The sequence below is a fragment of the Diorhabda sublineata genome, chromosome 7 (assembly GCF_026230105.1).
Source record: "Diorhabda sublineata isolate icDioSubl1.1 chromosome 7, icDioSubl1.1, whole genome shotgun sequence".
NCBI classification, from domain to species: domain Eukaryota; kingdom Metazoa; phylum Arthropoda; class Insecta; order Coleoptera; family Chrysomelidae; genus Diorhabda; species Diorhabda sublineata.
The window spans coordinates 15,510,448-15,538,047 of NC_079480.1; the positions used below are offsets into that span (position 1 = coordinate 15,510,448).

General features: G+C 31.0%; 1 protein-coding gene across 4 annotated transcripts in view; it reads left to right on the plus strand.

Annotated features, from left to right (window-relative positions):
- LOC130446578 (lachesin-like) overlaps window positions 1-27,600 on the plus strand; it is a 105,522-nt gene that overhangs the window by 37,466 nt on the left and 40,456 nt on the right. For 3 of the 4 annotated variants that reach the window (XM_056782930.1, XM_056782931.1, XM_056782933.1), the window contains exon 2: window positions 26,324-26,383. In XM_056782930.1, the coding sequence (XP_056638908.1) occupies window positions 26,324-26,383 (60 nt within the window). The remainder of the gene's footprint in view (window positions 1-26,323; window positions 26,384-27,600) is intronic. The other variant, XM_056782932.1, reaches the window with a different exon arrangement.

Sequence of the window (27,600 nt, forward strand, 5' to 3'; positions counted from 1 at the left end):
AAGCGTTTAGATGATATATCGAAGGCTTTTGACAGTGTCTAGAATACCAACATTCTAAATAAACTACAATCATACATCATATTTCCTTTGGCAAGCATTTTGATGATGTATCGAATGCTTTTGACAGTGTCTAGCATACCAACTTTCTAAATAAAATAAAATCGTACATCATGCTTCCTTTGGTAAGCGTTTGGGTGATATATCGAAGGCTTTTGACAGTGTCTAGCATACCAACATTCTAAATAAACTAAAATCGTACATCATATTTCCTTTGGCAAGCGTTCGGGTGATATATCGATTGCTTTTGACAGTGTCTAGCATACCAACATTCTAAATAAACTACAATCATACATCATATTTCCTTTGGCAAGCGTTTGGGTGATATATCGATTGCTTTTGACAGTGTCTAGCATAACAACTTTCTAAATAAAATGAAATCGTACATCATACTTCCTTTGGCAAGCGTTTGGGTGTTATATCGATTGCTTTTGACAGTGTCTAGCATACCAACATTCTAAATAAACTACAATCATACATCATATTTCCTTTGGCAAGCGTTTGGGTGATATATCGAAGGCTTTTGACAGTGTCTGGAATACCAACTTTCTAAATAAACTGAAATCATACATCATATTTCCTTTGGCAAGCGTTTGGGTGTTATATCGATTGCTTTTGACAGTGTCTAGCATACCAACATTCTAAATAAACTACAAGCATACATCATATTTCCTTTGGCAAGCGTTTAGATGATATATCGAAGGCTTTTGACAGTGTCTAGAATACCAACATTCTAAATAAACTACAATCATACATCATATTTCCTTTGGCAAGCATTTGGGTGATGTATCGAATGCTTTTGACAGTGTCTAGCATACCAATTTTCTAAATAAAATAAAATCGTACATCATACTTCCTTTGGTAAGCGTTTGGGTGATATATCGAAGGCTTTTGACAGTGTCTAGTATTTCAACTTTCTGAATAAACTAAGATCGTACATCATACTCCCTTTGGCAAGCGTTTAGATGATATATCGAAGGCTTTTGACAGTGTCTAGAATACCAACTTTCTAAATAAACTAAAATCGTACATCATATTTCCTTTGGCAAGCGTTCGGGTGATATATCGATTGCTTTTGACAGTGTCTAGTATACCAACTATCGAAATAAACTAAAATCGTACATCATACTTCCTTTGGCAAGAGTTTGGATGATATATCGAAGGCAAGGCTTTTTATAGTGTCTAGCATACCAACATTCTAAATAAACTAAAATCGTACATCATACTCCCTTTGGCAAGCGTTTAGATGATATATCGAAGGCTTTTGACAGTGTCTAGAATACCAACTTTCTAAATAAACTAAAATCGTACATCATATTTCCTTTGGCAAGCGTTCGGGTGATATATCGATTGCTTTTGACAGTGTCTAGCATACCAACATTCTAAATAAACTACAATCATACATCATATTTCCTTTGGCAAGCGTTTGGGTGATATATCGATTGCTTTTGACAGTGTCTAGCATAACAACTTTCTAAATAAAATGAAATCGTACATCATACTTCCTTTGGCAAGCGTTTGGATGATATATCGAAGGCAAGGCTTTTTATAGTGTCTAGCATACCAACATTCTAAATAAACTAAAATCGTACATCATATTTCCTTTGGCAAGCGTTTGGATGATATATCGAAGGCAAGGCTTTTTATAGTGTCTAGCATACCAACATTCTAAATAAACTAAAATCGTACATCATACTCCCTTTGGCAAGCGTTTAGATGATATATCGAAGGCTTTTGACAGTGTCTAGAATACCAACTTTCTAAATAAACTAAAATCGTACATCATATTTCCTTTGGCAAGCGTTCGGGTGATATATCGATTGCTTTTGACAGTGTCTAGCATACCAACATTCTAAATAAACTACAATCATACATCATATTTCCTTTGGCAAGCGTTTGGGTGATATATCGATTGCTTTTGACAGTGTCTAGCATAACAACTTTCTAAATAAAATGAAATCGTACATCATACTTCCTTTGGCAAGCGTTTGGATGATATATCGAAGGCAAGGCTTTTTATAGTGTCTAGCATACCAACATTCTAAATAAACTAAAATCGTACATCATATTTCCTTTGGCAAGCGTTCGGGTGATATATCGATTGCTTTTGACAGTGTCTAGCATACCAACATTCTAAATAAACTAAAATCATACATCATATTTCCTTTGGCAAGCGTTTGGGTGATATATCGATTGCTTTTGACAGTGTCTAGCATAACAACTTTCTAAATAAAATGAAATCGTACATCATACTCCCTTTGGCAAGCGTTTAGATGTTATATCGAAGGCTTTTGACAGTGTCTAGAATACCAACTTTCTAAATAAACTGAAATCATACATCATATTTCCTTTGGCAAGCGTTTGGGTGTTATATCGATTGCTTTTGACAGTGTCTAGCATACCAACATTCTAAATAAACTACAATCATACATCATATTTCCTTTGGCAAGCGTTTGGGTGATATATCGATTGCTTTTGACATTGTCTAGCATAACAACTTTCTAAATAAAATGAAATCGTACATCATACTTCCTTTGGCAAGCGTTTGGGTGATATATCGAAGGCTTTTGACAGTGTCTAGAATACCAACATTCTAAATAAACTACAATCATACATGATATTTCCTTTGGCAAGCATTTGGGTGATGTATCGAATGCTTTTGACAGTGTCTAGCATACCAATTTTCTAAATAAAATAAAATCGTACATCATACTTCCTTTGGTAAGCGTTTGGGTGATATATCGAAGGCTTTTGACAGTGTCTAGCATACCAACTTTCTGAATAAACTAAGATCGTACATCATACTCCCTTTGGCAAGCGTTTAGATGATATATCGAAGGCTTTTGACAGTGTCTAGAATACCAACATTCTAAATAAACTACAATCATACATCATATTTCCTTTGGCAAGCATTTGGGTGTTGTATCGAATGCTTCTGACAGTGTCTAGCATACCAACTTTCTAAATAAAATAAAATCGTACATCATACTTCCTTTGGTAAGCGTTTGGGTGATATATCGAAGGCTTTTGACAGTGTCTAGCATACCAACATTCTAAATAAACTACAATCATACATCATATTTCCTTTGGCAAGCATTTGGGTGATGTATCGAATGCTTTTGACAGTGTCTAGCATACCAATTTTCTAAATAAAATAAAATCGTACATCATACTTCCTTTGGTAAGCGTTTGGGTGATATATCGAAGGCTTTTGACAGTGTCTAGTATTTCAACTTTCTGAATAAACTAAGATCGTACATCATACTCCCTTTGGCAAGCGTTTAGATGATATATCGAAGGCTTTTGACAGTGTCTAGAATACCAACTTTCTAAATAAACTAAAATCGTACATCATATTTCCTTTGGCAAGCGTTCGGGTGATATATCGATTGCTTTTGACAGTGTCTAGTATACCAACTATCGAAATAAACTAAAATCGTACATCATACTTCCTTTGGCAAGCGTTTGGATGATATATCGAAGGCAAGGCTTTTTATAGTGTCTAGCATACCAACATTCTAAATAAACTAAAATCGTACATCATACTCCCTTTGGCAAGCGTTTAGATGATATATCGAAGGCTTTTGACAGTGTCTAGAATACCAACTTTCTAAATAAACTAAAATCGTACATCATATTTCCTTTGGCAAGCGTTCGGGTGATATATCGATTGCTTTTGACAGTGTCTAGCATACCAACATTCTAAATAAACTACAATCATACATCATATTTCCTTTGGCAAGCGTTTGGGTGATATATCGATTGCTTTTGACAGTGTCTAGCATAACAACTTTCTAAATAAAATGAAATCGTACATCATACTTCCTTTGGCAAGCGTTTGGATGATATATCGAAGGCAAGGCTTTTTATAGTGTCTAGCATACCAACATTCTAAATAAACTAAAATCGTACATCATATTTCCTTTGGCAAGCGTTCGGGTGATATATCGATTGCTTTTGACAGTGTCTAGCATACCAACATTCTAAATAAACTAAAATCATACATCATATTTCCTTTGGCAAGCGTTTGGGTGATATATCGATTGCTTTTGACAGTGTCTAGCATAACAACTTTCTAAATAAAATGAAATCGTACATCATACTCCCTTTGGCAAGCGTTTAGATGTTATATCGAAGGCTTTTGACAGTGTCTAGAATACCAACTTTCTAAATAAACTGAAATCATACATCATATTTCCTTTGGCAAGCGTTTGGGTGTTATATCGATTGCTTTTGACAGTGTCTAGCATACCAACATTCTAAATAAACTACAATCATACATCATATTTCCTTTGGCAAGCGTTTGGGTGATATATCGATTGCTTTTGACATTGTCTAGCATAACAACTTTCTAAATAAAATGAAATCGTACATCATACTTCCTTTGGCAAGCGTTTGGGTGATATATCGAAGGCTTTTGACAGTGTCTAGAATACCAACATTCTAAATAAACTACAATCATACATGATATTTCCTTTGGCAAGCATTTGGGTGATGTATCGAATGCTTTTGACAGTGTCTAGCATACCAATTTTCTAAATAAAATAAAATCGTACATCATACTTCCTTTGGTAAGCGTTTGGGTGATATATCGAAGGCTTTTGACAGTGTCTAGCATACCAACTTTCTGAATAAACTAAGATCGTACATCATACTCCCTTTGGCAAGCGTTTAGATGATATATCGAAGGCTTTTGACAGTGTCTAGAATACCAACATTCTAAATAAACTACAATCATACATCATATTTCCTTTGGCAAGCATTTGGGTGTTGTATCGAATGCTTCTGACAGTGTCTAGCATACCAACTTTCTAAATAAAATAAAATCGTACATCATACTTCCTTTGGTAAGCGTTTGGGTGATATATCGAAGGCTTTTGACAGTGTCTAGCATACCAACATTCTAAATAAACTACAGTCATACATCATATTTCCTTTGGCAAGCGTTTGGGTGATATATCGATTGCTTTTGACAGTGTCTAGCATAACAACTTTCTAAATAGAATGAAATCGTACATCATACTTCCTTTGGCAAGCGTTTGGGTGATATATCGAAGGCTTTTGACAGTGTCTAGTATACCAACTTTCTGAATAAACTAAGATCGTACATCATACTCCCTTTGGCAAGCGTTTAGATGATATATCGAAGGCTTTTGACAGTGTCTAGAATAACAACTTCCTAAATAAACTAAAATCGTACATCATATTTCCTTTGGCAAGCGTTCGGGTGATATATCGATTGCTTTTGACAGTGTCTAGTATACCAACTATCGAAATAAACTAAAATCGTACATCATACTTCCTTTGGCAAGCGTTTGGATGATATATCGAAGGCATTTTACAGTGTCTAGCATACCAACATTCTAAATAAACTAAAATCGTACATCATATTTCCTTTGGCAAGCGTTTGGGTGTTATATCGATTGCTTTTGACAGTGTCTAGCATACCAACATTCTAAATAAACTACAATCATACATCATATTTCCTTTGGCAAGCATTTGGGTGATGTATCGAATGCTTTTGACAGTGTCTAGCATACCAATTTTCTAAATAAAATAAAATCGTACATCATACTTCCTTTGGTAAGCGTTTGGGTGATATATCGAAGGCTTTTGACAGTGTCTAGCATACCAACTTTCTGAATAAACTAAGATCGTACATCATACTCCCTTTGGCAAGCGTTTAGATGATATATCGAAGGCTTTTGACAGTGTCTAGAATACCAACATTCTAAATAAACTACAATCATACATCATATTTCCTTTGGCAAGCATTTTGATGATGTATCGAATGCTTTTGACAGTGTCTAGCATACCAACTTTCTAAATAAAATAAAATCGTACATCATGCTTCCTTTGGTAAGCGTTTGGGTGATATATCGAAGGCTTTTGACAGTGTCTAGCATACCAACATTCTAAATAAACTAAAATCGTACATCATATTTCCTTTGGCAAGCGTTCGGGTGATATATCGATTGCTTTTGACAGTGTCTAGCATACCAACATTCTAAATAAACTACAATCATACATCATATTTCCTTTGGCAAGCGTTTGGGTGATATATCGATTGCTTTTGACAGTGTCTAGCATAACAACTTTCTAAATAAAATGAAATCGTACATCATACTTCCTTTGGCAAGCGTTTGGGTGATATATCGAAGGCTTTTGACAGTGTCTAGTATACCAACTTTCTGAATAAACTAAGATCGTACATCATACTCCCTTTGGCAAGCGTTTAGATGATATATCGAAGGCTTTTGACAGTGTCTAGAATACCAACTTTCTAAATAAACTAAAATCGTACATCATATTTCCTTTGGCAAGCGTTCGGGTGATATATCGATTGCTTTTGACAGTGTCTAGTATACCAACTATCGAAATAAACTAAAATCGTACATCATACTTCCTTTTGCAAGCGTTTGGATGATATATCGAAGGCAAGGCTTTTTATAGTGTCTAGCATACCAACATTCTAAATAAACTGAAATCATACATCATATTTCCTTTGGCAAGCGTTTGGGTGTTATATCGATTGCTTTTGACAGTGTCTAGCATACCAACATTCTAAATAAACTACAATCATACATCATATTTCCTTTGGCAAGCGTTTGGGTGATATATCGATTGCTTTTGACAGTGTCTAGCATAACAACTTTCTAAATAAAATGAAATCGTACATCATACTCCCTTTGGCAAGCGTTTGGGTGATATATCGAAGGCTTTTGACAGTGTCTAGTATACCAACTTTCTAAATAAACTAAAATCGTACATCATATTTACTTTGGCAAGCGTTCGGGTGATATATCGATTGCTTTTGACAGTGTCTAGTATACCAACTATCGAAATAAACTAAAATCGTACATCATACTTCCTTTGGCAAGCGTTTGGATGATATATCGAAGGCAAGGCTTTTTATAGTGTCTAGCATACCAACATTCTAAATAAACTGAAATCATACATCATATTTCCTTTGGCAAGCGTTTGGGTGTTATATCGATTGCTTTTGACAGTGTCTAGCATACCAACATTCTAAATAAACTACAATCATGCATCATATTTCCTTTGGCAAGCATTTGGGTGATATATCGATTGCTTTTGACAGTGTCGAGCATAACAACTTTCTAAATAAAATGAAATCGTACATCATACTTCCTTTGGCAAGCGTTTGGGTGATATATCGAAGGCTTTTGACAGTGTCTAGTATACCAACATTCTAAATAAACTACAATCATACATCATATTTCCTTTGGCAAGCATTTGGGTGATGTATCGAATGCTTTTGACAGTGTCTAGCATACCAACTTTCTAAATAAAATAAAATCGTACATCATACTTCCTTTGGTAAGCGTTTGGGTGATATATCGAAGGCTTTTGACAGTGTCTAGCATACCAACTTTCTAAATAAAATAAAATCGTACATCATACTTCCTTTGGTAAGCGTTTGGGTGATGTATCGAATGCTTTTGACAGTGTCTAGCATACCAACTTTCTAAATAAACTAAAATCGTACATCATACTTCCTTTGGCATGCGTTTGGGTGATATATAGAAGGCTTTTGACAGTGTCTAGCATACCAAATTTCTAAATAAACTAAAATCGTACATCATACTTCCTTTGGTAAGCGTTTAGGTGATATATCAAAGGCTTCCAACAGTGTCTAGCATACCAACATTCTAAATAAACTAAAACCATACATCATATTTCCTTTGGCAAGCGTTTGGGTGATATATCGAAGGCTTTTGACAGTGTCTAGCATACCAACTTTCTAAATAAACTAAAATCGTACATCATACTTCCTTTGGCAAGCGTTTGGATGATATATCGAAGGATTTTGAGAGTATCTAGCAGACCAACTTTTCAAATAAACTAAAATCGTACATCATACTTCCTTTGGCAAGGGTTTGGGTGTCCTCAAGATGTTTCGTTCTGCTCGATCCACGTACTAAACCCTTCCAAAGACTACTAGAAAATCAATATCATTTTTTTCAGCTCTCACTTCGGTTTTTTTTTTGACAAAATCCTCACATGGAAACTTAATATGATCACGTAAAACATCATATTTTTATTACTAACATTCCCAACAGTTGTTTTTGGTAATTAAATCAATTTTTTTCGAAATCCCGGCGGGGATAACAGACAAGTTGTGAAAAAAAAATGTTAAACAGATTACTGCAGTTCTCTGAATATATATATTCATATCTGAAGCCCGACAAAAAATATTTACTTAGGCACGGCATTTTGAAATATTGGTCCCTTTTGTTGCTGGAAAAGATAAAATGGAAAATAAAATTTTGAGCGTGGAAATTGTGGTAATTTTTTGAAACATGACTTCATATATGACTATCTGTTTCTTGTAGAATTGATTAACACTGAATTCTAAATGCAATGAGGAACATTTTTCGTGGAAAGTGAAATAGATGTCGAGGTAAAACTTAATGCAACCTACCCTAATACATAAAAAAGTTAATGTAGCTTCACCCTGGAATTTATAGCTCGTAACGATTTAATAGGTTCAAAAATAATACCCCGACATCAATATATTGTTTCAACCACATCAAGGTTTTTTTCTAAATTAGCAGAATTTCATAATTTCGATTCGATTTCGTCGTCCGAGGATTCTTTTATAAACTTTTATCAAAGGCCGTCTGTTTTTAAGTTAATTTGTGCTTCTTTGAAAGTTTGTATTAAACGTTCTAGAACGGACAAAAATTTTAGATACAAAAGCGAGTGAAAATGAAAGATTCAAACGAAAACTTATCAAAAATTAATTTATTCATTATCAAAAGGAAGTTTTTGGTAACCAAAACGCTTCGGCGATATCCCGAATGTATCGAAGTTAGATTTATAACTGCAAATATACAAGATATAGTTAAAAATAATCTAATATAAATTAATATGATAATCGTAATCACAGATTATGCAATGCAGATCAAAAAACTCAACATCTTTTAAACAGTAGTGGTTTAATCAACATTTTATACGAGGAACTTATAATTATCATTCAAGTGAATGATTCTTCTTCTTGTTCTTTATACTTCAATAAATTCGTTGAAATTTACTGCTTTTATGAAACAGTTCGAAAGGAGGAATCACCTGGAAACTCGGATTGGTTTCAAGTTGTTGCTACTCCAGTTCAGTCATTCTTTTGTAAAATCGACCGTTATGATTGAAACAGTTCCTTTATGTAGTATATTTGCAACGAAAAATGCAATTTCGGGATTTTATCTTCGGGGAACAATATATTTTATGATGAAAAATTGTTTGTTAAAAAAAATAAAGGAACTAGAATTATATATAGCTTATTCTAAGGACGTCTGTATATATATTTTCTTTAAGCAAAATTCTCTATAGTGGTTAACTGATTAAAAAGCTCAAAAATCTCACAATCTCTAATTACCCACATAAATTGGATGAAATTTCCTTCCCTAGTAGTGGTTTTACTCTTTCCCATTTCGTTGCGACACAAAGAATAAAAGCGAAAAGAGAAATAATTTTGTTAATTACTTTAGAACAGAAAATTTAGTAAGTGTATCATCATTAAGAACGTTGCCATCAACATACATAACAAGTAGTCACTGAGAAATATTTAATTAATATATAAAAAGTGTGGTTATTAAGTAACAAAACCAGCGATGCTTTGGAAAAAGTTACGACTGTCAAATAATTAACCTGAAGTCAATTCTTTATGCAGGGGGCTGCATTTTAGAGGAACATTTCTTATATGAACAAAAATTCCTTGATCCTAACTCAAAATTTTCCAACGAATTTCTTTGCGTAGAAGCTGTTTTCCATTTTGCATGAAAAATAGAGTGAAATCTAGAAAAACTGGTCATATCTGCATTTAAAGTAACAAGATTTAAGTCGAGTTATATTAGAAAGATTATTCGACAACATGAAACCCTATTATTCGTAAAATAAACGTCAGTTGATTAAACCTAGTTTTGAGAACTAGAAAGATTATTCAATAACCCCGAATATTCGTAACAAAGCTTCCAAAAACGTCAGTTGGCGGTTTTAACTCTTGAAGATCGATTTAACAGTACTCAGACAGTAGTTCTAAGAACCTACAAGGATGGTTTTTGTATTAGATAGATTATTCAACAACATAAAACCCGAATATTCGTTAAAGAAGCTTCCAAAAACGTCAGTTGGTGCTTTTAACTATTGATTTAGCAACACTCAGACAGTAATTCTAAGAACCTGTAAGGATGGTTTTGATACTAGAAAGATTATTAAACAACACGAATCCCAGATATTCATGAAATAAACTACCAAGAACGTCAGTTGACGGTTTTAACTCTTGAAGATCGGTTTAGCAGCACTCAGACAGTGGTTCTAAGAATAAGGAAGAATGTTTTTGATATTAGAAAGATTAATCAACAACATAAAACTCGAATATTCATAAAACAAGCTTCAAAGAACGTCAATTGACGGCTTTAACTCTTGTAGATCGAAGTTTTGATACTAGAAAGATTATTGAACAACATGAATCCCAAATATTCGTAAAATAAACTTCGAAAAACGTCACTTGATGGTTTTAACTCTTGAAGATCGATTCAGCAACACTCAGAGAGTGATTCTTCTAAGAACATGTAAGGATGGTTTTGATACTAGGAAGATTATTGAAAACATGAATCCCAAATATTCGTAAAATAAACTTCCAAAAACGTCACTTGATGGTTTTAACTCTTGAAGATCGATTCAGCAACACTCAGACAGTGATTCTAAGAACATGTAAGGATGGTTTTGATACTAGGAAGATTATTCAACAACATAAAACCCGAATATTTGTAAAATAAACTTCCAAAAACGTCAGCTGACGGTTTTAACTCTTGAAGATCGATTCAGCAGCACTCAGACAGTAGTTTTAAAAACATACAAGGATGTTTTTCATATTAAAGAGATTATTCAACAACATAAAACCCGAATATTCGTAAAATAAACCTCCAAAAACGTCAGTTGAAGGTTTTAGCTCTTGAAGATCGATTCAGCAGCACTCAGACAGTAGTTTTAAAAACATACAAGGATGGTTTTGATACCTACATTATTAGTGTGGAATAAGAAGTTTTCGTATTTCTTTCTGCTTCCCATATTCGATTATAAATATATTAATATCTACGAGGATTGTTCCAAAAGTACCTGTACTCAAGAAAACGATGTTTAATAAGTTTGATACCCTTTTTAGATGAGTTGTCAAGCTCATCAAAACAGCAAACAACTGCCTATTCATCAGCGACGTAAAGGAAATTTCAGCTTGAATAGAGAATCGACTGAAACGTTATTTAAATTTGATTCAAATAATAAAAAAAAACAATCCCACATTTTGACATTGCATTCTATTAATGACGAAGTTTGTTTTTGATTTAATATCATGTATGTAATAAATTTCGTTTGTGCTAGATCTAGTAAAGCAAGTTTTAGTCTTGAAAAAGGATTAAAAGGACGAAATACGTACACACTATAAACTCCCATGCGACAGTAAAGTTTCCTATGAGAAACGAAGATTACGCAAACACTACGAGTTACATTATTTACATATTTCTTGTTAGTACTTACAAAGCTACAAACTTGGTTACTTAAATATGCTTACCGCTTTTGGCATACCCTTAATCGTATAAATGACTTTTATATAATTTACTCAACAAAACGATTATTTGATTTGATGTAATTACTAGATTTGTATCATAGTAAACTCGTATACACAATGTATCATCATACGTATGTGATAAACTATATGAAAATATGAGAAAAAAAGTTTTTTAATACATTCTCGATGCAGTAGATGCTCATAGATCGAATATCAGTATCATTCCTATCCATATAGTGATTTCAAATTTGAATCAAATTGAATTCCTACCGATAGAAAGTTACTTTCCAATATTTCATCTTATAAACGTATATACAAATAACCAATACGTCAATATTTTAATATATTTTCCTCAAAATATCTAAAAGTATATTCGTTATTTACTTTCATGTATAAAAAAATCAATTTAAGAAAATTTATCGCTGAAAATCATTAATCACAACAACTATAGTGACCTCATTCAATGCTGATTCTCGCCTGACTTCTTGTAATAAATATCGAAAGTTAAATTGAAATTTCTAGAATCGTTGATGAATACTCGATTATCTACAATTACGTTTCTGAAGACCTCAAATTGATTATCGAAACGTGTGTTAGGCACTAAATCTTTCTAAAATATCTCAACCATAAATAACACTAAAAAAACATCGATATAATAATAATTAGTAATAAATATTCTGTTGATTTTTCAAAAATATTATTTACTCAGTTGTATAAACTTATCTTGAAAGAAAAGAGAATCACCTCAAAATTAATTGGTGGTATTCGAAGGTGTATACAAAGAAATTCCCTTTCGGAATATACTATAAAACGAGGTAATTACCTTTCCAAAAGTGGATTTATTTGGCAACGTTGTTACCTCAAGTGATATATTGGATGATTTCATTAAAGTTAAGCTAAACTTACAGTTTGGAAGTGACTGCTTAGCATTTTATCCACTGTACAGGTGAATAACGTGATGGGAATGAAGCAGCAACAAATGAAAGTATTTTCAAACCAAGACCAAATAATATCTCAACGATATTTCTTCATTTTCATATAAATAAATATTGAATTTCAATTTTTTACTCCATATAATCGTTTTCAATCAATTTGATTTAAAATATTTTGAGCTCTACTTTGAAAAATCGCAGTCGATTATAAATAAATCGAGAAAATATGATTTGTTCACCAAGACTATTTATTATAAACTAACTAACGTTAAACTTACGTGAATGAACTAACACAAATACGTAACACGATTTTCCTAGAAATTAGTTAAAAAGAAATTATGTAAAACAAACTTCAAACGGATTCAGTGTTTATAAAAAATATACCGGACAGGACCGGCATCGCGGCCCGTATCGTGAATATATTCGTAAGATTCAGGAAGCTTTGAATCGTAGAAAAACTAAAATTACGAGAATAACTGTATCAACTTTAATTTTCGAAAACAACCAATTTGTTATAGCTTCCGTCGAAGACGATGCAGATTATATGCTAAAAAAAGTAGACGATGGAAGTTCACAAGCAACCCACGAATTGCAAATAAATAGATTTATAGATAATTCAAATACCAACGAAACATAATTTCGAAAGATATAAGAAAAAGAAAGCAGTTATACAAATTGTGAACTTATTGCTTTGTTAAAAAAAATTAATCTTAACACAAAAATGGCCATAGTGGAGCCCGTTGTCGCATGGATTCAAGTATTGACGATTGTTAGACAGAAAGTTAATACTACTTGAGACTACTTGGTACGGAGTGACCCACGAAATCATTGATGTGTTAACCGCAGAATAGAAAAAAACGAGAACCTGGAAGAAAAGGATTGAACATACTATGAAAGACAGAGTTATCCAATTTTTAAGATTTCTGAAGAGTTGTTGTTGAAGATTTATCTTAACTATTGATTGCTGATTATAAAAATAAATGACTTAATTTCAAATTAAATCGATAGTATTTGGTATTTATGACAATTATACGCGTCTTTTTCTACACGATTAACAAATTTCAAGATCAAATTTTGAATCTTTTAGGTGTTAACTCATTCAAACCCATATTTTTCTATAGTCAGATGAAAAAAAAAACGAGAAACGTCGTGTATAATAGAGATGAAAAGAATCAAACTTCATAAATTTAGTTCAAGTAATGTATAACATGACATTCATTGACTGTTAGGCGGTATGAAATTTGACGTGTCAGCTAGAATGATAATAAAAATGCTAATACGGAGAAAATCTATCGGAAAAAGCACCTAAAATAATATATTAGATAGCTTGAGATGTAGAAGCATATGTAATTCGAGAAAATAACAGCTTAAAACTTTCAAAACCAGTTTTAACTTCAAGAAATATTATTTACGTTAGTTACAAAACGTTTATCAGTTTCTTCTATTAGTTTGTAACTAAATTTTCAGTGGTTAAGATTTAAAAAAAAGGATTTTACTTGTCTCTGATCAATAAATAAACGAAAAATCTGTAGAGAAAACCAAGAATTGATTATTAATCGATCGTTATTCAGCATCGATGTGTGAATAAATTTTACATATTCCAAATCATCTCAAATTTATTTCCAAAACCACAAATTACCTGATTCTGAGAAATTGAGTATTAAATTCGAAAAATTTATTACATTCTGTAACCGAATTATGATACAAGCGTGTTTTCTATTTAGTTTATAATGATTAATGATTGTTTTTAAATCGTTGATTAATTTATCTCTCTATTTCCTTGATACTATCACATCCGGTATATATATATATATATATATATATATATATATATATATATATATATATATATATATCTATTCCAGTCATTGATAAATTTGAAATAAACACTTGATTTTCTACAAAAACAACTCCTCCACGTCCTGATATAACCAAATATGAAAAGTATTTTATCTCCGATATACTAAAAATCAAATCTGTATATATAGGAAATTAATTCGCTTCCACGCTGTACGTTTTCCTGCATGTAAATTGAATACACGAATCATGAATGTCTATTTTTTATCGATTCCGCGTATGTTTTAAATTCCGGTAGCTCTACCGGCGGAAGCAGAAACCATTTTAACGAGATTTCGATGATGTTCGACCTTTTGTTTCATGCTCAATTTTCAGTTGATAACGAACAAAATAAAGTGGAGTGTTTTCAGGCTCGACACATTGTGTTGGATTTTTACCTCCGACGATAGCAAAGTAAATAATTGATTGTTACGTTAAAAATTAAAAAAAACTAACAATGAATTAACCATAAAGTCACTAGAAATAGAAAATTAAGCGAAAATATATAACAGTAAAAGTAAAACGTTCTAAAAACTTTTTAATTGATCTGGGAAGTTCCAAAATGTAAAAACATATTTCTGTTTTTTTTTCAATATATAAGGACTGATCTCAAAATTTCTAGAATAGTTTAGAAACTTCCAAAATATGTTATAAGCGATTTAGAATGTTCTAGAAAGTTTTAGAAACTTCCCGAATGATCTGGAAAGTTCCAAAATGAGTGCAATTTATTATGATCGATTTAAAATGTTCGAGGCAGTTATAGAAATTTCTATAATGATCTAGAAAATTCTAAAATGAGTGCACTTGATTTCAAATTATTTACGAGTAACTAAAAACTGAAATTATACAAATATAGAATATGAATTTCGAAACTCTTCATTTTAAGATCATTGTTTAGAGCTTCTCTATTAGTTGAAAACATCTATTTTTAACATACAATGCTTCATTATTCATCGTATTGATCCACTTTAAATTCCTTGTTTGGCACTTAATTATATCAAATCAAAAATAAATTGCTAAAGAAGCAGTTCAAATATCGTATTTTGGAGACACCTAAATCGGAATGTAAAAAACGAATAGTTCAAATCCCTATACTTGGTGAGTGTTAATTGATTTTCAAGTATGTAAATTTATTCGTTACAAATCTTTTATTCATATCAATTTTTTGAACACGAAATTCTTTGTTTCTAATACGGGTAAATCCCTATTCTAAAAAAAGTAACTAACACGAATTATTCAAACCAAATATTCGTAGGAAGCTTGGCTTATAAAAAAAAACTCAGCTTCAACATCATTTGTAACTCCAAGGATTATACAATAGGATCATTGTGTGTGTGTATAGGGATGAAAGTAAAATCGAGCCTTGAATAAAATAACTTGATGGTTTTTTGCTTCATTGTATCACGCTAAAACATAATCATAATTTATTTAATGATGTAACCCGGGTAAAGATTAATGTTTTAACGAAAGAAAACTGCAAGATGTTTTTTTTATCGAATATAAAGTAGAAAATTTCCTTATAATATATAATTGGGGTTGATGTTATCTTGATAATTATATAAAACAAATATCATTTTTTATCTCCGCCACTGTAGAACGATCATTATTGAATAAAAGGCATACTTTTCGGTGAAATATGAATGAAATGGACTCGAAAATAGAATCACGGGAAACTTTTTAAATGTTGGTTCTAGAACTTCAAGGATTTACGTTTCAAATTTTAATATTGATTGAAAATTTATTTTGAGGGTTTGAATTGAATTGAACGAAGACTAGGTAACGTTATAAATAACGTACGGCAGTTATTTCAAGTTTCCCTTCTTCAGAAAATCCCGGCAGGGAAATTAAAGAAAAATCATTTACTCTTTATTACAGATATGAATAAAATATATTCATATTTTATTCGTATTTTATCGAAATTATTAGTTCTACGAATATTATATCAAATAATTAGGAGCTTTTATTGAAATAAGTTGATTTACAAGAAGTTTGTTAATTTTTTTTTGTATTAATTTATGATTAATGAACCCATCTCAAATCAAAGATAATATATTTACAAAGTTGAGAGTTTTAACTTCAAATTGGTATTTTCAACGTATTTATTTTTTTTTCATATTTTTATTACTGCGAATTATGTCTACCACAACACATCAAATATTAAATATTAAACGCTTAAATATTTTTATATGGATGTATACTAATTATTTCTAAGAATTTAATTGAAAGAAAGTTGTTTCAAAATTATTTTTTTTTTATAATTTTTCAATCTTTTAACATTCATTATTATTTCTATGTCGAAATGGCATAATTAAGTGGAGTAAATTGAATTATTTGAAACTATTAATTCATATTATAAGACGTATCCTTTTAATCTGAAGCTATCTCATTATCCTGGTTCACTCTTTGGAGTTTTTCTACTGGCAGGCAGACATTGGCTATACTCCAGTAGTTTAGGGGTCTTATATGAAATAGTGTCCGCATTGGTTTTGCGGCACAATGCGCAACACATACCACTTTTACGAATATGGACGCTCGTTTTGAGAGCTTCAGAGACTTGTTTGTTTTTATGCTTTCCACGCTTCCAAAGAATCATATTAAATATTGCTGTTTCGGCCTCTAATGATGCGGCTGCTTTTAGACGTACTTAAAATCATAATTATTTTCTCATGCGCTCTCACCAACATTTAAAAAACATTCATGATCGTCAAATTCTAAATTGATAATTATATTGGAAAGAAATTGGATATGAACTACATAATATGCTAGATAAGTCCCTATTTAGTCCTAGAAATTGTTTATCAATTTGGTTTATCCTTGTTTCTTTTCAATACGAATCAAAATCTATGAATTTCGTTCTCCCACACGCTCTCACCAAAATTTTAAAAACATTTTTAATCGTCAAATTCTAAATTAATAATTATATTGGAAAGAAATTGAATATGAACTACATAATATGCTAGATAAGTCCCTATTTAGTCCTAGAAATTGTCTATTAATTTGGTTTATCCTTGTTTCTTTTCAATACGAATCAAAATCTATGAATTTCGTTCTCCCACACGCTCTCACCAAAATTTTAAAAACATTTTTAATCGTCAAATTCTAAATTAATAATTATATTAGAAAAAAATTGAATCTGAACTACATAATATGTTAGATGAATCCCTCGACATTTTCAATTACTTCTGTTTATTCTTGCTTCTTTTCAATATGAATCAAAATCTATAAATTTCGTTGTCCCATGCGCTCTCACCAAAATTTAGAAATTGATGAAATATATTTTGGTTAGTTGTAACTCAATTTAGCTAACAAATAAATTCCCTATCGATTGAAATATCACTATTCAATACATAAATGATGGAAACAAGCCCAACTTGACCTAACTCGAATCTCAGACGTTACTAAATCTTGAAACAGGACACAAAATTGGCAGAAAATGTCTATTATACCTGCAGTTACCTTCCCAAGATCTCCCAAAGACATAATTAATACCCTAGCAACGTTGTTAGTAGCCCAACAACAGCGATGTCGGTCGACTCGAAGGGCAATAAATGTCTAGAAGTGCCAAAGTGAAGGGCGGATCGTGCCATTAAAGGGTTACTGCCGTCCAAACGAAATATCCGAACTATATAAATATAGAGTTAACATGATTATTTTATCACTTATTATTCAAAAATTATACATAAACAATAAATACTAAATACCGATAAATAAATATTCTAATTTTTCAAGTCAGTTTTCGAAAATAACCAGATTGTTCGTTACCTTTTCAAAATGCAGATTTCCATTTCCAGCATCGCCCTGGGATTTACCTGGAGCAAGGGTTGATTTATTTAAAAGGGGAGGATCGATGGCTGCTCTAATAGGCCATTTCAAAAATGCATCGTCAGTAATTTGTATAGACGCGCATTTCTCTACCTTCTACCCATATTTTTAAAGTGATTGAACGTTTGTATATTCAACGATGTTTCTTCTTTTAATTAGTTTTTTTGTTCAAATCAGTTTGACAACCAATTAGTAAGAATCTCAAAACTCACTCATTTATATGAAATTAAATTATTTTGTTTAAATTCACGAGATTCAATGAGAATATAAACTCAAAGTAACTTATTCTAATTAGCGCAAATAGATAATTACGACGATTACTATTTAAATTTTGAGATATAGCAACACTGATATCATAAAATTTGACAATTTTAATGGTGAACGTACTCAAAACGTGTCGTACAAATGCTATTTGATTTATTTACAAATACTTGAATTAGATCAAAGTAGAATGGTCAATTCTGAATGATACATCAGCAATTGATTGACAGAAATGTTTGAAAAAATCAGGAGAAAAAACGTTTTTGGACAATTGGAACATCGAATTGATGATCATAAAGTCCTTATCTATCATGTTTTTATCACGTGGATCAAGAATAAATAACAAGAACAACGTTTTTCTACACTTGAAAAAGTAGTTAATGTTTTCAAATCACATGTTTTTTCGAAAATTGGTTCGAATGTATTAATCTTAATATGAATTATTTGTCTATTTCAAAACTTAAATAACAAAATTCGTGATATTTTTGGAATAAATGGTATTGAAAACAGTGTAAATTTAGCAGTGTATATTACGATTTACCTCAGCTCGGATTCAATCCTCAGATTTGAGCCTACCAACTTCGGACCATTAAATCTACAGACATTTGGGCCATTATCTTTGTAAACATGCTGCCGAGAAATCGTTACATTCTACAGTCAATTCTCAATCTATGTTTTTTCGAGATTGCCACTCCTTATCTATACCGATTTATCACCCAAACATCCGCTTTCTGTGCTCCTTTCCTTATAGTGTTGGCAGGGACGATATTATAAAAAAAAAGAATAGGGAAAATATTTTTTTTTAATTCAAACTATGAAATTAGTGAAGTTTTTTATGTTCTGATTTCTTTATTGACATGATTCTTAAATAGAATCAAATATGTTGTCAAAAAATACACGTAAAGCTCAACAAATATTTAATAATTAGATTTATTGAAATATTACAATCAATTTCGTTCCAACAAGAATTTTAATTAAAGTCGGTAAAACATGTAATCTTATTTTTTAGTATATTGGTACGTGATATAAATACTCAGAATCTATCTGAAGCCGTCTCTGCTTTTTCCTTAGAGAGAAAACTGGAAGTCAAAACAAATCATTGAGCGCTTGGATGCTGATTGTAATTTCTTTCTTTGCCGTTCTGGCACAAAATTAAATATATATCTTTTTTTCTAATGGAATTGGTTATTGAATCGGTTTGATACCAGTTAATAGGAAAAAAACTGATTGAAATTAATGAGGTCTTCATTTATTCAATATATACCATTTTACTATAATTCAAATCGTTATTATACCAAATGGAAATTATTTTAAGATAAACCATGAACAAATGATAATTTTCGTGTTTTATGAGTTGTTTGACAACTTACTTCATTTATGAATCTTCTCTCTTTCACAAAGCACAAATCAATTTTCTACTGTTATTTGAACAAATTCACTTCGTGTAGTTTATTTTTACTAATGTCATTCTAGTAGATTCTTTCCTATTGTTAATTTCGTGTGTAATATGAATATTTTTGAGGTGTTTGTCTAACTAATCCTCTGTAAATTTTCGATTAAATTCTATTATTATCATCTCTCGAATCAGTATCATTTTTTGGCTCGCTCAATTGCTTCTCACATTAAACAACTTATGTGGAATTAACTGGTTCGTCTCGACATATTCGACGGTATCAAGTTCTTCTTGATATGCAAATTTTCTCATAAGATAAACATTTTCAAAGATCACATTTATAACTTGTATTTACATTAAATTATAACATGAAGTTCAGTTTTAGACCGAACGGAAAAGGATGCATTTATTTTCAAAATCTAAATATTATGATATGAGACAGTTTCAAATAATTTTCTTGAAAAACTAGAATGAAAGATTAGACCAGGAAGGGTTAAAACATGTTTTAGAACTGATATAATAAAAATTGTAAGTCAAACAGTGACAGTGGACAATGTTTTTGACTTTCTAGACTCTATAGAGAGGACTGAAAGTAATAGTGACCCGAGTAACAGTGACACATATAATAGAAGTGAACACTAGGTACATGATCTAGATTCTGAAACTTATCTTAGTGACGATAATTTAACATTTATTCAAATGAAGAAGTTTCTACAAGTTATTTCTATGAATAAAACAAAATTTAAGAGGTACTCCTGGTGATCCTGATGGCCTCAAAAATCAATCATCCAGTCCATTTGAAGCCTGACCAATATTAATGAAAATTTATGAATTTCGTTCTCTCAAGCACTCTCGTCAAAATTTTAAAAACATTTATGATCGACAAGTTCTAAATTAATAATCATATTGTAAAAAACTTGGATCTGAACTACATAATATGCTGGATGAGTCCCTATTTAGTCCTAGATATTCTCTATTACTTCTGTTTATTCTTGTTTCTACTCAATACTAATTAAAATCTATGAATTTCGTTTTCCCAGTCGCTCTCGCCAGAATTTTAAATAAATTTATATTCGTCCTTAGTTGTTTAATTATGCTTTTCTGGCTTTTCTTTTAAAACACATCACTCAATGAATCCTGGCTTTATTTTCTAATATAATTTCCTGCGTGATAAGTTTCTGTTTCAAAATATACTTTCTTCATAAAAACTAGTAGTCACTGTGTACCAGATCTGGGAAATGTGTTGCTTGATTAAGAAATTGGAAGCTCTTCATTGTTACTAGATCGATATAGAATCGTTTATTCGTCATTTCATTTATCAATCGAATCAAATCACGTTAAATTATTTGATTTTATAAACAAAAACTTTGTCTTCGATTTTTGCGATTAATCTAAAGATGTTCAAACCACATATTTTGAATTATTATTATTAAGTAAAACATATTTCTGGACCTGATAGACAATTTCTATTTTAAAGTATATGTAGAATCATTTACAATTTAATATAAAATTGGGTAAATTTATCAGATATAGAATTGATTTCACTGATAGAATTTTCTAACGGTATATTTGATATTGAAATTAATTAATGATTGTCACTGTTGCAATATGTGTTAAAATATTCAAGAATGAATGAAATTTTGATCGTACTTTATTTATTTCTGACTAAATTTCATGAGTACTGTGTGTTAATGGAGTTGATTTTAAGAATATCTCAGTATTTGATGAGTAAAAAACCTCTTAAAATCGAAAGCGAGTACAGTATAGAACCTGAAGGTACGAGAGAAATTTTAGTCTCTGTATAATTCTCTTTTCAACCGAAGTTTATTTATGAAATTGTTTACTGGAGTAGAAAGAATTGACACGACAACTTAGATAAGAAACAGTGAGTGACGTTATTCGATTCTATCGACAATCATTATTTTCATCTTCCAACGAGAAATAAATAGAATCAATTCAATTTATGACAGTTTTTTTATTAATAAAGGATTAATTACAACGTTAGGTAAGTTTAATGCCGATCAGACAACTTTTCGAAATTAATTAAGAGGATAATGGATATGTGGGATTTAACAAAAACGTTGACGTAGCAACAAAATGCGGAAATCGATTGAACACCACCGGAAAATTATTATACCTATCTATAAAATTGAAAATTTACGAAGTTCCTAGCCGTTACCTCATTAAACTATGTCAATTATTAGTTACGGAAATGTGAAGAACAGAAAAGAGAAAATAATAATTTAAGAATCCTCCAAAAACCTAAGGAAATATGTATTACAAGTTTTTTTAATGTCCAACAAAAAAATTAGATTCTAGCAAACAATAAAACGTATATCAATTATAATCCTTTGTTTTATTTTTAATTAGTTAGTCAAACAACGAGACCTGGACCCTCTGGGAGCCTTGTAAATAGAAACGAGAAACAGAGAAATGTGATACGAAGCAGGTGGTTTTGCGAGGACCGAGTAGTTCATTTTCTACGTCACTGAACAACTCATTGCTCGCGGGAATTAAATATCTACGTTATATGGTTAATTTTATAACAAATAGCAATTGATTTGATTAATTGCATAAATGAAATTAATGTTTAATTGAAGAAATATCACGATGAAAGGAATGTAACCCACTTATACCCACCAGAAATAATCAGTTCGATGAATATAGAGTCCTCAGTTACCTCTATTTTGGTTTTGAAATTCTTCTAGTAATCAAAACGTTAACCATAATAGATTTAGAGATATTAAGAGCATTTGCTATCTATAAAAAGCTGACTTGACAATTTTCAAGCTCCATCAAACTTTTTTGTTAACGTAAACGTCATTCTCAGAGCTAGATCTAGGACTTAATTTGCTGAAATAAGTTTTCAACTACTACTCTATTTCTACCAAACATCATTTTTAACGATTCTGATTTCATTAGAAATACAAAATTTCAATCTGAGCTTTTTCTACAGTCGACCTCGTGAAACAAACTTTTTATATCCTGATCAAACAGCTGATAGTTACAGATAAAATGCTCGGAATTGAATAAAAACATTTTTCGTTGTCCTTGATGTTTTGTTACAAATTATATGTCTGAACGCAACCATAATATTTGACATTTGACAACCAACTATATGTGGATCGATGAATCTCAAGTTTTGTCTCAAATAAAATTTCTGAACGCAACCATAATATTTGATATTTGACACGAATCAACTAATATGTCTCGCAGTAAACACCTCGACCGAATTTATCACATTATCCACAGATTTCTGTCATATTACAGATTCAAATAGAAGCTTCTTCAGCGTGTTTTCCTAGAAGTAACGCAACAGTTCAATAACTATTATTAGTTATTATTAATTAACTGAGTGAACGAGCGACGAAAAATGATGTCAAGTATATCAATGCAACCATTAAGAATTGGAATTGGCTAGATTACCACCTCACAAAAGGTGATTAATAATGTCATTGAGGCAAAAATCATTAATGAAAGGAGAGGTTGTCTTGATCCCGCGTAGTTACCATTCGATTTTAAACGTTTACAATTTCTCGTACGTCTGGCGTTTACAATAATCATAAATAAATGGCATGGCCAGTCGCTGGAATTTAGTCATCTTTGTTTATTGACGCACTACAAAACAAACAAAGAATACAGTTTATTACCAAGCTTTTAATTGTTAAATTTCTTTTTGTTTGTTTCATGTTTATTTAAAAAAAAAAAGTTTAGGTTCTATATATATAGATTGAGACAGTACAAAGTCTATTAGGTCGGCTAATCTCTGATAAAAACCACAAAAACGTCATTAAAAGAGTAGCAACAGATCAGACAGATCAAGTATCAAGATTCAATCAATGATATGCTGATATTGAACGATAATTTAGTTAAAATATTGATGGAGATGGAAAAAAATTGTCTGTTCTCTTAATTTGAGGACAAATAATGATATGGTTGAAATATACCAAAAGAATAAATGAATTTCGATGTAACTTTCCCTCAAATTCATATATAATCGCGCAAATTGTATTATAATAAATAAAACAAACGGTGAAAAGCGACCTAATACACTCCATTTTCTACACAAAACTGTCAGGCTCGTACCTAATAAATACTGAATAAAAATAGAAGCGCTGCGGTGGCACTAAACGTGCTGAGCTTCATGACACGGAACAAAATAAAAATCTGAGCTAAAAGCTGTTTGTTTAACGAAGCTTCATCAGAAGAACACTTGATATTCTACCAATGGGAAAATAATAAAAATTCCGTTATAGAAACAACGGTATTTATTTAGCTGTGTATTTTCACGCCTGTTCAATTATGGAAGTTTATTTTCGTTTTAAATTGATTACATTTACCAATGGTTTGCATACGGAGTTCAGATATTCAAAACACATCTACACAATTACTTGAAAAGATCGCATTATACCGAATTACTTAATACCGTGATCTAATTTGATAAGAAAATTTTTCGTTTTTCTTATAAATCAAGCTTCTTCAGAACCAATATAAGCATATCAACTCCTAGTTTACTTTTCCATACACTTGTTTAAGTCTCTACGCTAAATTTGTATTCATATTTCAGGATTTTTCAATTTAAAAAAGCGAAGAAACCACTAAGAGTTAGATCTAGATCTAGAAATTATCGACGAATTGTCCGCTCACAAAGCTAGTCGCTTATGATGAATTTCGTCACGTAGATACCACAAAAAAATCATATATCAACCGTTTTGCCTTCTACAATGATTTTATGGTCATTGTAATCAAAGATAACGATCAGCATCAACTTAATTTTCTACCGACTTTGAGTCTTGGGTTGAATTTATACTCAAGCCCATAATATCTAAAATTTTTAGATGCCGAAACGTTGATTTTAAAGCAACATCTCCTCAATTTCATGAAGGTAGATCATCAATTATTGTGTGTGAAGCATGTTTGAAACAATTTTATCGAATGCTTTGTTTCAATCAAATATAAACGTTTCCTTTCACTATAACTTCATTGTAAATTTTTTTCCATAGTAAATATCGTTTAGCAAATAAATCGCGTCATAAATAACCCACCCATAAACATAATTTTATGGAGATAAATAGTTTAAACTTCGAAATAACATAGGAAAAATTGTACTAATTCAAGTACTTCGAGAGGTACCAGCCGTCTGAAGATATTGATCTTTTGTAGATTGTAATGTTCAAGAAAAACGTGTCTTGCATAGTTTGGATCATATCTATGAACAAATCACATTCTTTTAGAAGACTAGAATACCCACGACTTCATGTTATGACTTGTGGTGCTCCCGTGAAACAAGACTGTGTTTTATCATTTTGGGTTTTAAGCCACCAGATTCCATCGACCAACTACAACAGTTGTACTACGTGTCTTTTGATTTACTGCTTGAAGATGTTGTCTCCATCTTAGTTTAGAATCGAAGATCACTCAAATATTTAATGTCTGACTTAAGTATTAGTTCGACCACGTTTATTCTGAAGTGTTTGTTCCAATTAATCATTGTTTTTTGATGATTTTATACTCAGATCTTCATCTCTGAAAGATTGTTAATAGAGATTTGATTCCAATGGTTTTAAACGTTTAGAATATTTGGAATTTAGTCGCCGTTTCCCGGTCTAAAGAACAATTTGTTGTTGAGGCGTTTTGGGTGAAGATTTCCACAAAGCAAGGCTCATCAATCAAGTAACGGAGACTCACCTCTGCTGCGTTGTGGCGTGGTGTTGGGTAGAAATGCAAGCAAGACATTCAAGCCCTCGAATATTAATGAGACGATTCGCATAGAAACGAATAATAGTTTGACCAGTGGCGTATCTCTAAACTTAGACATTCAATTTTTATAGTATCATCACAATTTATTTCAAACGAATAATTATTTTTTTTTGCTCGATTTTTGCATGAAATCGTTACGAAGTTCGAATGGATTTTTGTAAGAAAAGCACGAGGAACGAAGGACGTGGAATAGAATAAATTGAACGCTAGATTGCGTAAATTTTTGATATACTCAATACTCGAGAAAGCTATTATATCAATATCGAAAAGTAATTACATTGATATCAATCGTTTTAACAAAAATTCTTTACTCGGTACAATCATATGAAAATAATCAAAACATTCGGGTTTGTAGAAAATATAACGAATTAAGTTGAAAAAACAACAACTTATGTAGTAATCAAACTTCAATAATAAACGAGATATCTCTTAAGAAATTTTTTTACCTAAAATGAATAAATTATAAATCGTATCATAGAAATTTACCATACTCTCAATTTTTATGATGAATCAAAAATTTGTGGTATCTGAATCATTTAACTCGCAATTTTTTGATTTAAATATTGTTATATAGATTTGACATAATAGTTTTTTTTATATTTATTTTTATCACAACATTTTCTTGTATGACGTTTTCCACTTATCCATTTCACTAAGAATTTTTCTTTATCGCAGGAAGACACGTTCGAAACATAGATTCCATGGGAATATCAGTTCTTGGAGAATTTAATCAGGGTGAGTATTATGTTAGTAATAGTAATAAAAAATTTAGAATTCAACTCGCAGAAAATTTCACCATAAAAATAGGAGAGGGCTTGATTAAACAGGATTGGAAAATGTTGTTACATGTAGAAATATGTTTATTGTTCAATTCGATAGTCATACTCATCTCCAAATAATATAATAATTCATTTAATGATGTTTGAACAATTCAATTATTTTCGTTGATTATATTACAATAATTTAAATATTATTTTCACGTCATAGGCAGATATAATGAAACGATTTTGTTTAAAATGGTGTCGTGATTATGAAATGTCTGTTAAATATAATATATATAATATACAGTTTCGTAAATCGTTTGTAATATTTCAAAATAGTGGGTTTCACTCTATATATATTCAAACTTTAATACACAATAAAAATATCATGAAGGTACAAATCAAATGAGATTAAAATGTTATTATCTAGGGCTAGTACCATATGAGAATGGTTCTAAAAGTTCCTGGCATGACTTAGAGATGTTGTTAGTTGCTTGAAAAACATCACTGTAGATGTTTACTATTTATTTAGCATGTCTTTAATGGATTTTGAAGGTCTTAACCTAACCAGTATGACGATTTTTTTATAAAATTTATTATAAAAAGAGTATCGAACCATCTTTGTATGAATATACGTTCTATTTTTTATTTAGGATGTAAAAGTTTTTCAAAAACGGATGTAGATACAATTAATTCATTCGTTTCTGCAGGCGAAGTTCCGTTGAAATCATAGTTTTTTTTCACTGTACAAATTTCTATTATAGATATATCGATATTAACTGAAAAGAATACAGAGTTTACATGTTGAAAATTCGAAATTTTCCGTTTATCTATCATTTTTATGAAAGCTAACAAGGCGATCGGCTTATTTCCCTTTTTTTTTCGCTTATATCAATGTAGCTATTCGTTTATACAGAACGGTTCAAAGAGCATAGATGAATATGAACGGATATTAATCAGGAGATCTGTCATTTTAAGCTTTACGAAAAGTCCATTGTCCATATCGATGTTTTTTTCACTGGAAACGGACATAAAAATAACTGTCCACTAAATTATTTACTTCCTAGTTAATTTTTTTCTCATTTCAATTAACTCCAAACTATAATAATTATAATTTTTTTGTTTATACCATATTAAATGAATAGAAAAACTAATATTTTTGTGTTTGAGCCTTGACTTCCAGTTTCGGAA